Source organism: Microtus ochrogaster, linkage group LG1 (assembly GCF_000317375.1).
Source record: "Microtus ochrogaster isolate Prairie Vole_2 linkage group LG1, MicOch1.0, whole genome shotgun sequence".
NCBI classification, from domain to species: domain Eukaryota; kingdom Metazoa; phylum Chordata; class Mammalia; order Rodentia; family Cricetidae; genus Microtus; species Microtus ochrogaster.
In genome coordinates, this window is record NC_022027.1 from 10547136 (window position 1) to 10561499 (window position 14364).

General features: G+C 37.2%; 1 protein-coding gene across 2 annotated transcripts in view; it reads right to left on the bottom strand.

Moving 5' to 3' along the window:
* Positions 1 to 155: 155 nt before the first annotated feature.
* Zpbp (zona pellucida binding protein) overlaps positions 156 to 14364 on the bottom strand; it is a 104787-nt gene continuing 90578 nt past the window's right edge. For both annotated transcript variants that reach the window (XM_005359203.3, XM_026785222.1), the window contains 2 exons: positions 9118 to 9295; positions 156 to 661 (listed from right to left, as the gene is read on the bottom strand). In XM_005359203.3, the coding sequence (XP_005359260.1) occupies positions 567 to 661; positions 9118 to 9295 (273 nt within the window). In that variant the 3' untranslated portion in view covers positions 156 to 566. The remainder of the gene's footprint in view (positions 662 to 9117; positions 9296 to 14364) is intronic.

The window sequence follows — 14364 nt, forward strand, 5'->3', positions numbered from 1 at the left end:
AGCCTAGAAGAGAATGGGCCAAGCAGTGTTTAAATGAATACAGTTTGTGTGTTGTTATTTCGGGGCATAAGCTAGCCATGCAGGCGGCCGGGGTGCTGGGGACGCAGCCCCTCTGCTAGTATTACTACAATAAAGTAAAATGATGAGACCCAGGACATATTTTTGAAAATGGATCTAAGCTGTCACAGGCTGAGCTCAAATAGTTAAAATTCTTTAAGATTAAATTAAAGCTCTTATAACAGAATATGACGACATGAATCTAGGTGATACATAGCCAAGATAAAATGGGACACTTTTTAAATTCCTGGAAAAAATCATTAACATCACCCAATACAGAACATTCGAAACAGTTTTTAAAACGCAGTGACACAGGAGCTATCTGGTGTCAAATGCAGCTCTAGTGTTAGTCAAAAAAGATGATACATATAGTACTGGGTTGAAAGAGGACACCAGAGCTTTGTAAATTCTGATTATTTAATTTTGGCAAATAGTGATTTATTATAATTTAGCACTTCGAAAATATACTTTTGTATTTAATAAACCACTGGGTCACACGAGGCAGTGGCCTATATGCAAGCCTTCGCTCCATACACCAGGCTGCTGTTGCATTGGAGGCAATGAGTTCCATCCCGGGGATTGTAGGATCCAGGGCTGCAAATCACTGTGAATAAAACATAAAGTAATTAGTAACAATCCCTATGGTGCCACATAAGTTAACTTAACGCCATGATAAGTTGTCACGCAAGTTCTCTTAATTTTGGTTTTTGTTTGTGTTTTGGTTTGGTCTGGTTTGGTTTTTCAAGACAGGGCATAACAGCCCTGGCTGTCCTGGAACTCGCTTTGTAGACCAGGCTGGCTTAAACTCACAGAGATCTGCCTGCCTCTGCCTTACAAGAAGAGTGTAAGAAATGAGAATATGAGCAAAGAAGTCAAGACCATGATGGGTTCACCCACTGAAACAGTTTACCTGAGCTAATAGGCTCACCAACTCCAGCCGAACTAGAAAGAAACAAGCATAGGACCAAACTAGTCCCTCTGAATGTGGTTGACAGTTGCATGGCTGGGGCAGACTGAGGGGACACTGGCAGTGGCACCAGGCTTTATTCCTACTGCATGTTCTGGCTTTTTGGGAACCTATTCTCTTTGGATATATTCCTTGCTCAGCCTAGATATAGTAGGGAGGGCCTTGAACCTTCCACAGTGCAATGTGCCTTACCCTCTCTGAGGATTAGATGGGGGTGGGGTAGGGGGCATGTGGAAGGAATGGGAAGAGAGGAAGGAGTAGGAATTTGGATTGGTATTTTTTTAAAAAAAAAATCTAATATATTTTAAAAAAAAATTAAAAAAGAAAAGACAGAAATAATAGCAGACACTGAGGAAATCCAGACAATCATTAGGTCATACTTCAAAAACCTGTACTCCTTAAAATTGGAAAATATAAAATAAATGGACAAGTTTTTGGATGGCATCACATACCAAATCAAGACAAGATAAACAATTTAAACAGACCTATAGCCCCCAAGGAAGCAGTCATCAAAAGTCTCCCAACCCCACCCCCCAAAAAAATCCCAAGGCCAGATGGCTTCAATGCAGAATTCTACCAAAATTTCAAAGAAGAGCTAATACCAATAATCTTCAAGTTGTTACACACAATAGAAACAGAAGGAAACACTGCCAAACCCTTTTTATGAGGTTGCAGTTACCCTAATACCCAATCCACACAAAGACACTACTAAGAAAGAAAATTACAGACCAATCTTACTCATGAACATTGATACAAAAATACTCAATAAAATACTGGCAAACTGAATATAAGAACACATCAAAATAATCATCTACCATGATTAAATAGGCTTCATCCCAGAGATGCAGGGATGGTTCAACGTACAAAATTCTGATGATGTAATCCACCATATAAATAAACTGAAAGAACAAATCACATATTCATCTCATTAGATACTGAAAAAGCCTTTGATAAAATACAACACCCTTCATGATAAAGGCCTTAGAGAGAGTAGGGATAAAAGGAACACACCTAAACATAATAAAGGCAATATACAACAAGCCAACATCAAACTAAATGAAGAGAAACTCAAATACAAGACAAAGCAGTCCACTATCTCCATATCTATTCAATATAGTATGAAGTTCTAGCTAGAGCAATAAGACAACAAAAGAAGGTCAAGGGTATACAAATTAGAAAAAGTCAAACTTTCACTGTGTCTTATATCTTTAAGAAGGACTCTAAGGGCAAGCACCATGGCTCAGTAATTGGATGACTTCTGACAGCCCAGAACCCACTGTCCCTGCTATCCACCTGCAATCAGCTGTTTTCAGATACACCTGCTCCACCCTGTGCTCCCAATCCTCTAGTTTCATGCCTGGACTCTAGACTTCCTTCACCAGGCATGGCTCCTTCCCACCTCCACTGACAACTCCTGGAGCCCTCCCTCTAGGAGATCCCCGGCCATGACACTCCCTCCCACAGATGCCACCTGGAGCTAGAGGACACACCTCCCCAAAAGCAGGGACTCCAGGACATCCTGGACATGGACAGTCACATCTTCATTCATTCCCACCAGGGGGGATGCCCTCATTTCCCAGATGCAGCTGGCCAATCACATCTCTTATGGCCTAAGACATCCCCATGCTGGGTCTCTGGGGGACAGCTACCACCCCTGCTACCTCTTGCAATGATTCATCCTGAACCTCATCCCATGGACACAGTCCCTGGCCCTGAGAGCCACCTTTTGGATCTCTCATGTGGTAGTTTCAATGTAACTGGCCTCCATAACCTCACAGGGAGCATCACTATTAAGAGATGTAGCCTTATTGAAGTAGATGTGGTCTTTCTGGAGGAGGTGTGCCACTCTGGGGGCGGGTTTCGAGGTCTTCTATGTTCAACCTCCTGTTGCCTGCAAGTTAAGATGTAGCTCCTCTACTCTCACCTTCTTCTCAAGCAGCATGTCTGCCTGCATGCCACCGCTTCTCACCATGATGATAATGGACCTCTGAAACTGTAAGCCACCCAGTTAAATGTTTTCCTTTAGAAGAGTTGCCATGGTCATGGTGTCTGTCTCCTCACAGCATAGAAACCCTCACTAAGACGCTAATGAATCACCTGGGTTCCATGCCTTCTCATGGCCCTGGGAATCTTCCTCCCTATGGATACCAGTGGTAACCCCCTCCCTCTACTCACTCCCACCCTACAGTCCCCAGCTCAGCCATGTGGTGGTCTTCCAGACCCATTTCCTCAGGAAATTGCCAGTTTTTATCTCCCTCTACATCCTCTCAGTATCTCGATTTCTTGGACCAATCAGAATTGCTATAGCTCAATGGGGCTAAAGTACTATCCCCTCTTATCATCTACGTCCCCATCTCCTTTTTCACAGGAGATTTTTCTCCATTTTTGGTTAAAATGTTGGTCCTAATTGTTTTACACATGTATCGAGAAAATAAAATTATACTTCTTGCTAGAAACAAAAACAAGCTAAAAAAATGTATGGCAACCAAATTAGCTCTAAGCAAATGAAGCTATAATTACAGAAAAACAAGATTAAGAATATAAATAGGTAACAACAACAAAATGACTACACTACCTTTCAATGATAACTAAGTATCATTGGCCCCAACTCACCATTCAAAAGACAAAAGTTAGGTAACTGATTAAGAAACAAAATCCATCTGTCTGTTTTCTACAAGCAATTCATCCCACCTTCAAAGATAGGAGCCACGTTAAAAAAATGGAAAAAAGTTTGCAACGAAAATGAGTTCAGAAAGCAAGCAGGTATCCCATTCCTAATACCAGACAACAATGATTTCTAACTAAAATAAATACTAAGAGATACAGAAGGACACTGTAAGAGCCAAAATTACATTTTAAGTTTTAATTACTATACCTTGGAGATCTATTTAAAAAAAAATGCCTCCTGTCCATCTGCAAGCCTCTTGTCAAGGACAGACAGTTCCTGAAATGTTGTAGGTTATTGTTTATGAGAGAACAAGTCACATGTTTTCATTCTCCTAATCAGGTTTGTTTAATTCAGCTTTACCAGATATGCTTAACCACATGAGGGCGGTAGGTATGTAGGCAGGAAGTATGTGAGCATACATCTTTGCCCCTGATTGAACCTGATGGGAAATGCAATGAATTATGGGTTTTCCTTCTTAAGCCCCTGCCATACTTGATTCTGGGTCATTTCCTAGGAACCTGAATATGAACCTAGCCAGAGTCCATCCACCTGGCCAGTATTTAATTAAAGTTTGCTTCAAATTTGGCTTTAAACTGTGTTAGTGGTCTTATTCTTGATCAGCAGGATTAACAACACTTCATTCTAATCAATGGAACAATTAGCCCAGAGGACATCACAATCCTAAACATATACGCACCAAACATTGGGCTTCTCAGCTTCAAAAAATGCATACTACTGGACTTAAAAACACAGATTAATCCCAACTCAATGATAGTGGGTAATTTTCAATACCTCACTTTTCCCAGCAAACATTATCTGGGCAAAAAACAAACAGAGAAACATCAGAATTAAATGACATCAAATGGACCAAAAAGATATCTATAGTATATTCCACCCTAACATCAATGAATATGCATTTTACCTGGCAGCCCATGGGAGCTTCTCTAAAATACTATATACTGGACACAAAACAAATCTACACACATTTGAATAATTGAAATAAATCATGTATTTTGTCTGACTACAAGGCAATAAAACTTATAATTAACAGTAAATGTATCTCTAGTAAAAATACAAATCCATGACGATTAAACAACACATTAATGAATAATGAATGGGACAAAGAGGAAATCAGTGAAGAAAAAAGAAATTATTAGAACTAAATGTAAATGAAAATACAACATAAAAGAACAACCAGGACACATTTAAAAAAAAAGAATTAGGGAACTTTATCTCTAAGCATCCACAGCACAAAACCAGGAGGAGCATAAGTAAAGGCCCTTATGATGCAACTCAGAAATTTATAAAAACAAGAACAAATCAAGCAAAAATTCATTAGAAGGTAAGATATAATAAAAATCAAATCAAAAATTACAAAATTAATATATAAACAAGTACAAGGGATCAAGTACATGGGAAAATAAACAAGTTCAACAGATTATTTCCCTAACTAACCAAAGGAAAGAGAGAATTCCAATTAATAGAGTGAGAGATAAAAAAGGAAACATTATAACTGACATTAAAAAATCCAAAATACTTTGAGGAAATACCTTAAAACCCTATCTATAATCTATTAAAGTGGACCTTATAAAATAAATGGACAGGCTTTTAAATTCATTCAAACCACCAAATATGAGAGAAGATTAACAATCTAAACAAATAAGATCTAAATAGTAATAAAAAGCTTTCTCATGAAAATAGGCCAAGGCCCAGATGGATATACATCAGCATTCAACCAAATTTTCAAAGAAGATCAACAACCAATACTTTTTAAATTACTCAAAAAAAAATGAAAGCAGAAGCCGCTCCCCCAAATTCATCCATGAAACTAATATAACTCTTCTAGGAAAAGCAAACTAACAAACACAAAATTAGTACAACATCTCTGGATTAACATAGATTCAAAGTCCTCAATAAAAATACTTGCAAGCCAAATAAGGAACATATTTGAAAAAGATTATACACCCTGATCAAGTCGGCTGAGATGCAGGAAAAGTTCTACATAGCTATAATAAAAAGAAAAAATTGGCATAATTCAAATGCAAAAACAAAACAGAACAAAAAGACATTTATATCAGTGGAAGAAAACAAAAGACCCAAATATAGGTTCATGTGGTTACAATCATCTGATATTTGACACAACTACATTCTGGAAAAAAGACCTACCTCTTCTTCAGCAAATGGTGCTGAGAAAACTGGATGTCGACATGTAGAAGAACTAAATTAGACCCATAGCTATCACTTTGCACAAAACATAAACTACAAATGAACAAAGACTTTAGTATAAAACTTGAAATGAAGAAGCAAGGAAACAAGCAGCATCTTATAAGACACTGCAGTAGAAAAGTAATTTCACAAAGGACCCTATTTTCTCAAGAATGAAGGCTGACAGATGGGGCTTCAAAAACATAAACACAAACATAAATATAAAGCTAAAACACTGTGCATAACAAAAAGTCAGATGAGTGAAGAAGAAGCCCCCAGAGTGAGAATCTTTTCCAGCTATATATCTGACAGACAATGGAAGCTCAGAACACACACACACACACACACACACACACACACACACACACACACAAGACAAGAAAACAAGCATTCTAACAATTGAAAAGTGGACTACTATGCTGAGCAGTGGTGGTGCACACCTGTAATCCCAGCACTTGTGGGGCAGAGGCAGGTAGAGCTCTGTGAGTTTGAGACCCACCTGGTCTACAGAGATAATTCCAGGGCAGCTAGGGCTATTACACAGAGAACCTCTGTCTCAAAATTTTTTTTTAAAAAAGTGGACTGTATCTCCTAACAGAGAAGATTCAAAAGAAGAAACAAAAATAACTAATATCTCAAAAGATGTTAGGCATCCTTAATAATTAGGGAAATAAAAATAAAACAACTTTGAGAATTCAATTGCAATAGATATTCTTGGCTATCAACTTGTTTATATCTGGAAGTAACTAATACCAAAATGTCTGGGCACACCTTTGAGGGCATTTTTTTTAAATTAAATCATTTGAAGTGGGAAGACAAACATTTAATCTACATCTTTTGATGTGGAAAAATTCACCTTTAATCTGCACCACACCTTCTGATGGAAGCCTATATAAAGGACATGGAAAAAAGGAAGTGTTCACTCTTTGCCTACTTGCTCTTGATGGCAAGTCTATTCCTTCACTGGTATTAGAGTCTGCTTCTTTCAGATTCTGATGTATACTAAAGAGCAAATGAGACATCAGGTCTCATGAACTGGACAACGACTGGATTCTTGGACCTTCCATTGGTAGACAGCCATTGTTGGACTATCTGGACCATAGCCAGTAAGTTATTTTGATATATCATTTGCATAAATCAATACACACATATACATATGTAGGTCTATGTATATATATACATATATATACATATATATATGTGTGTGTGTGTGTGTGTACAATAATACACATTTTATAAGTTTCATCCCTCTAGAGAACCCTAATAAATCATCTTACCCCAGTCAGAATAGGTAAGATCAAGTAAACGACTGACAACAAATATCAACATGGATATAAGTATTGGTGGGATTGCAAACTGGTAAAGTTACTATGGAAGTAAGTGTGGAAAATTCTCAAATAGCTAAAAATAAAGCTACCATATGATTACTCCAGCATATGCCTAAAGAACACTACATCACAATTCACGGGTACCTGCTCAGTAATGTTCACTGCTGTTCTATTCACAATAGCTAGAAATGCAAACAACCTAAGTGTTCTCCAACTGAAGGATGAGGAAAGAAAATGCAATATTACACACAATGAAATTCTACCCAGCTGTAAAGAAAAAAATGAAATAACGAAATTTGCAGGTGAATGGATGGAACGGGAAAATATTATGCTGAATGAGGCAACCCAGACCTAGAATGACAAGCACTGCATGTGTTATCTGTGGATACCAGCTTCGAATCTTTAGATCTGAGTAAATAACCGAGAGCAACGGCACATGACAGAAAAGTAAAGAGGGACTATGGTGGGAGGCACGAGCATTAGAGGGGGAGTAGCAGGACACAGCTGCTGTGAAGGAGAAAATGAGAAAAATGGGTCATGGAGACTAGCTTGGGGAGGAGCAGAGAGGGCACAGAGAGTGAGAGGAGAGACAAAAACACTAAGGATAGTTGATAATGCCATAAAGAATCATTTTGTGTTTACTTTAAATTATATATAGTATTAAGTTTATGTGCATATATAGAGATATATATGCTTCAGCTGAAGTCGCATTGCTTGGGGTGGCAATGCTCCCCCTCAAAGCATAGCCTTACATAACCCCCAATGGCAGGCATGGTAAACTTTATTTCAAATTACTGATCAGGAGAACCCAACAGATCCCCAAAATATTATAGGCTATGCCCTAGGTGTCTTCTGGAAAAAGAAGTTAGCGCACTAATACTAAAGGCACCCTTCAGACACAGGTCATGGAGGAGAACATACAGATGCCACTTTGATAAACCAGGATACTTTCTAACTGCACTCTAAACACACACCTTCATGTCCACAAAAGGTTGCTCTCACCCCTCTTCAAAGCAGCCTCTCTTCACAGCTGATAGATACAATTACAGAAATTGCTCATAATTACAAATGCTCATAGCACCAAACTACTAATCTTGAGGTGACCATCCCCACTTGATATATTTACAGAACAACCTCTATACTTTAGACCTAGGTGACATTATGGAAGAGGTGGCAGAAAGGCTGAAAGAGTCAGGTGCCCAGGACGTCTGTTTCTTTTCTTTTTTTTTTTTAAATTTTAAAATTTTGCACAAATGTTGGAAGAGTAAAATAAAGGGATGGTATCTGTGGGAAGGTGTTGTAAGAGGCTGCTGTTTGTTTGTTCCCAGCTGATCAGCCCCAAAATAATCACACAAAAACCATATTGTTTGCAATACCGTTTGGCCAATAGCTTAAGCATATTTCTGGCTTACTCATATCTCAAATTAACCCATCTCCATTAATCTGTGTATCACCACGAGGCTATGGCTTACCATGTAAAGTTCTAGCATCTGTCTCTGGTGGGGCTACATGGCTTCTCACTAACTCTGCCTTCCTTCTCCCAGCACTCAGTTTAGTTTTCCCTACATAGCTTTACTTTACCCTATCACAGGCCTAAGACAGTTTCTTTATTAACCAGTTGTATTCACAGCATAGAGAGGAAAATAAAGGGGAATAAATATTAAAGATATATTTCAAAGAATTCTCAAAAATAGAATAAAATATATTATTTTAAAAATTAGGGCAGTTCTTTTTCCTTGCACATATTTAGAATTCAGTTTCTTCGAATATATAATTTAAAATAAGTCAAAATCTAAGTGACAGTTTTAAAAGAAGATAAACATTCAGTTAAACATAATCAAAGTAAGTGAATTTTTATCCACATAAAACCTGAAATGTAGTTTATTACATACCACAGCACTCAGGGCACTTTGGATGTTTCAGGACATTTATCCCATAACCGGGATAGCAGCGGTTAACCCACACCATTTGAAGGGTTCCTTCAATGTAGTATATTTCAGGCAGTGGCTCCATACGTTTGCCCAGGACTTCTACTTGCTGATAAAAAAATCTCTCTATGAGATTTTTAGCCTACATTTGAAACAGAATTTTAAAGATTAATTATCTGTAAGGCTAATATAAATTTAGAACAAATAATGTAGAGGAAAAAGTCTCAAATTTTTTATCTGTAGTTAAGATACATATAACACACAAAAAGGAAAGTCTACCATTCATTTTAAACAGTCAATTGTTTAAAGTTAAACACATTTATGAAATTAAATTTATTTAAAATATTTTATAAGTCACTAAGAAGTATGTATTCTATCACCACCTTCCTTACTTTATGAAGGAAAATTAGGCTTATAAACAAGATAAAATGTGGTAAGTTCTAGCTCTTTGTTATAATTAAATTTACAAATACTAAGGACATCATTCTGACAGATATCTTGATATTGGCAATACTGGCTCTGACTTGGCTGCAAAGAGAAATAAGAGGCAGTGTTTTCCTTTACGGAGTCACACCTTTACATGAAATACAAAATAAGGTCATGAACTCAAACCCAATTTCCTCTACAACAAGAATCTGTACCTCCAGGCTAGTCAGAAGCACAGATAACTGGGCACACTGTTCTTGAACCTCAACTTGTCTGACTTCTTTGGATACTTTCATAAATCTATTATTTCCATGAAAAATTAAAGAATTATTGAACCCTTTTAAATAAGCTACACTCAACATAAATATGAATTGTGCTTTTCTATTACTCAATTACTTACATGTTTTCTCATATTAAATATTTTCCAATTTTGGTAAGTTCTGTCTGACAAATTTTTTACATTTATTTGGTCAAACATAATTTTCAGCTAAGGAAATACTAAAAGAATTAGTAATAGGAAGCTGGAGAGATGGCTTAGCAGTTAAGAACACTTGTCATTCTTACAGAAGAGATTGAGTTCCATTCCCAGCACTCACATGGAGGTTCATTGTTTCCTGTAACTCCAGTTCCAGGGATCTAGTATACTCTTCCAGTCCTCAGTACATAGCACATGAAGTACACTTACATACATGCTGGGACAATACTCATACACTTAAAACAATTATATACAATCTGATATCTAATTGCTAGCATTTAAAGGTGTTATTATTCAAAGTTTAAAGGACACAAATCACAATCATTCAGAATGTTATGCAAAAATAAATGTAAAATAAAAGCTTGTCAGAATCACAACTGATTGGTTAAAATAAACAACACCCTTCACCATAGCTACAAATAGCATAAAATATCTCAGAGTAACTCTAGCCAAACAAGTGGAAGACTTCTATGACAAGAACTTAAATCTTTGAAGAAATAAATTGAAGAAGACACCAGAAAGTGGAAAGATCTCTCATGCTCTTGGGTAGGCAGAATTAACATAGTAAAAATGGCAATCTTACCAAAATCAATCCACAGATTCAATGCAATGGCCATCAAAATCCCAGCAAAATTCTTCACAGACCTTGAAAGAATGGTACTCAACTTCATATGGAAAAGCAAAATACCCAAGATAGCCAAAACAACCTTGTACAATAAAAGAACTTTGGGAGGCATCACAATCCCTGATTTCGAAATCTATTACAGAGCTACAGTACTGAAAACAGCCTGGTATTGGCATAAGAACAGACAGGTGGACCAATGGACCCAAATTGAAGACCCGGATACCAATTCACACACCTACAAACACCTGATTTTTTGACAAAGACACACACAAAAAATCAAATGAAAAAAAGAAAGCATATTTAACAAATGGTGCTGGCATAACTGGATATCAACATGTAGAAGAATGAAAATAGACCCATATCTATTACCATGCACAAAACTCAAGTCCAGATGGATCAAAGACCTCAACATAAAGCCAACCACAAGGAACCTCATAGAAAAGAAAGTGGGAAGTACACTTGAATGCATTGGCACAGGAGATCACTTCCTAAATCTAACTCCAGTAGCACAGAGAGTGAGAGAAACAATTAATAAATGGGACCTTCTGAAACTGAAAAGCTTCTATAAAGCAAAGGACACGGTCAACAAGACAAAATGACAGCCTACAGAATGGGAAAAGATCTTCACTAACCCCACATCAGACAGAAGTCTGATCTCCAAAATATTCAAAGAACTCAAGAATTTGGTCATCAAAAGAACAAATAATCCAATAAAAAAGTGGAGTACATACCTATACAGAGAACTCTCAACAGATGAATCTAAAATGGCTAAAAGACACTTAAGGAAATGTTCAACACCTTAGTCATCAGAGAAATGCAAATCAAAACAACTCTGATATTCCATCTTACACCTGTAAGAATGGCCAAGATCAAAAACAATGATGACAACTTATGCTGGAGAGGTTGTGGGGTAAAGGAACACTCCTGTATTGCTGTGGGAATGCAACCTGGTACAGCCCCTTTGGATGTCAATGTGGTGATTTCTCAGAAAATTGGGAAACAACCTTCCACAAGACCCTGTAATACCACTTTTGGGTATATATCCAAAAGAAGCTCAGTTGTGCCACAAGGACATGTACCCAACTATGTTCATAGCAGCATTGTTTGTCATAGCCAAAACACGGAAACAACCTAAATGCCCCTTAACCAAAGAATGGATAAGGAAAACGCGGTACATTTACACATTGCAGTACTACACAGCAGAAAAAAATAACAAGTTCTTGAAATTTGCAAGCAAATGGATGGAGCTAGAAAACATTATTTTGAGTGAGGTAACCCAGACACAGAAAGACAATTATCACTCACAAGTGGTTTTTAAACATAAAGCAAAGAAAACTGACCTACAAATCACAATCCCAGAGAACTTAGGCAACAATGAGGACACTAAGAGAGACATACATAGTTGTAATCCACATGGGAAGTAGAAAAAGACAAGATCTCCTGAGTAAATTGGGAGCATAGGGACCTTGGGGGAGGGCTGAGAGGAGGGAAGAGGCAGGGAGGGGAGCAGAGAAAAATGTAGAGTTCAATAAAAATCAATAAACAAAAACAAAGGCAGAAGTTCTTGCAAGTAAAGTTCTAAGGAAACACAACTGTCAATTCAGGCTATTATAATTGCAAAACTTTCTTTCCTAAGTAAAGGAAAAAGTAAAAACGTTCCATGATAAAAACAGACTGAAAGAGTATGACCATTAAACCAACTCTGCAAAAGCTATTGCAGAGGAACACTTCAAACTGACAAGAATAATAAACATACTCTAGAGACCAGAGGGAAAAACAGTGACAGGGTAGTCAATCAAAAGAGATCTAAGGAAACAAAACAAAATTAGCAAAACTGCAAAAATAAACTCATCTCTTAATAAGAAATCTGAATTTTAAGTCTTAGTTCCCTATTAAATACTAGAGAAAATGACAGGATTCCCTTTTCCTTCTTCAAAGGAACACACCTCTCATGCTCAGGGATGGACACTAACTCAGAGAGTAAAAGGGTGAAACGGGGTATTTCTAGCAATGCAACTAAGAAACAATTAGGAAAAGCTATTCTAACAAATGACAAAAAGGACTTCTAAGACTTTTCAGAACACACAGTGAAAGTCTCTTCATACTCTAAAGGTATAATTCATCAAGAGAATATGACAATTCTAAACACATACATCCCAACTGAACTTCATAAAACAGACACTAATAGATATAAATCCACAGATCCATTTTAACACAGTTATACTAGGTAACTTCAATACATCATTTTCACCAACAGGTAGGTAATTCAGTCAAAAATAGAGATACACTAGAGTTAAATGATAACATGGATCAAATGTACCAAACAGGTATGTATAGAACATTTCACCCAAACACTAGAAATATACATTTTTCTTAGCAGTCCATAAACTTTTTTGAATATATTGGAATATATTTGGAATATATTGGGCCAAAAATGACTCACAAAGAGTATAGAAAATGATATATTATATATTGTATTCTATTAAAAATATGAACATTTAAGAAAATACATAAAATATAAAAACTCATGGAATTAAAAACTGTATTATTTAATGCTGCATGGAGCACTAAACTAGATACAACAGAGCTGACACACACATGAACTCACAGAGACTGGCAGCATGAACAGGGCCTGTACAAGTCTATGCCAGATGGGGTTCTAGCACTGAGAAGGAAATAGATATGAACCCTTCCCTAATTAGAAGCTATCTCTAACTGATAGCCACTCTCCAATAGAGTCTCACTGGGTACATAAACTACACTTAAGGGGCAGGCCCTATGATCAGCAAAGAGAGCCAACACAAAACAATGACATTTCTAGAGATATTTTATCTCCAAATTATTTGGGTACTTTTTATTTTTTACTTTACTTGTTGTCTGGTGTGGGATGTCCTTCTATATATGTGTTGCTTTTATTGGTTGATGAATAAGCTGTTTCAACCAATGACTTAGCAAAGTAAAGTCAGGCAGAAAATCCAAACAAAGAGAGAGAGTAGGCAGAGTCAAAGGAACACCATGTAGCCAACAAAAGAGAAAGATGCCATAACAATACAGGCAAGCCACAGCCTCATGGTGATACACAGATTAATAGAAATCGGTTAATTTAAGATGTAAGAGCTAGCTATGAATGTGCCTGAGCCATTGACCAAACAGTGTTGCAACTAATAAAGTTTTTGTCTAATTATTCAGATCTAGGCAGCCAGGAAACAAAAGCACAGTCTCTTTTTACAAATGGCACCCAAACATTTGGCAAGAATTTCCACATAAAGCCTGAGAAAGCTTTTAAAAAAAAGAATTCTAGACAGATAAGAACAGTCAAGTACAGATTCTTGAGGGAGCATTGTCTCAGATGGACTCTGTTAGAAGCAAGCACAGGCACGGCTCTTTAAGAGAGGCTTCCTGACTTAACATTAGTGGTAAAAAAAACTTGCAGCTCTTCAGGAGGATGCCTATATGTTTGCCTTTGGATGAGACAATGGGGATGAGACTATCGGGAATTCACCAAGGCCAGCTGGCCTGGGTCTGAAAAAACATGGGATAAAACTAGACTTGCTGAACATAGCGGACAATGAGGACTACTGAGAACTCAAGAACAATGGCAATGGTTTTTGATCCTACTGCAGGTACTGGCTTTGGGGGAGCCTAGGCAGTTTGAATGTTCACCTTACTAAACCTGGATGGAGGT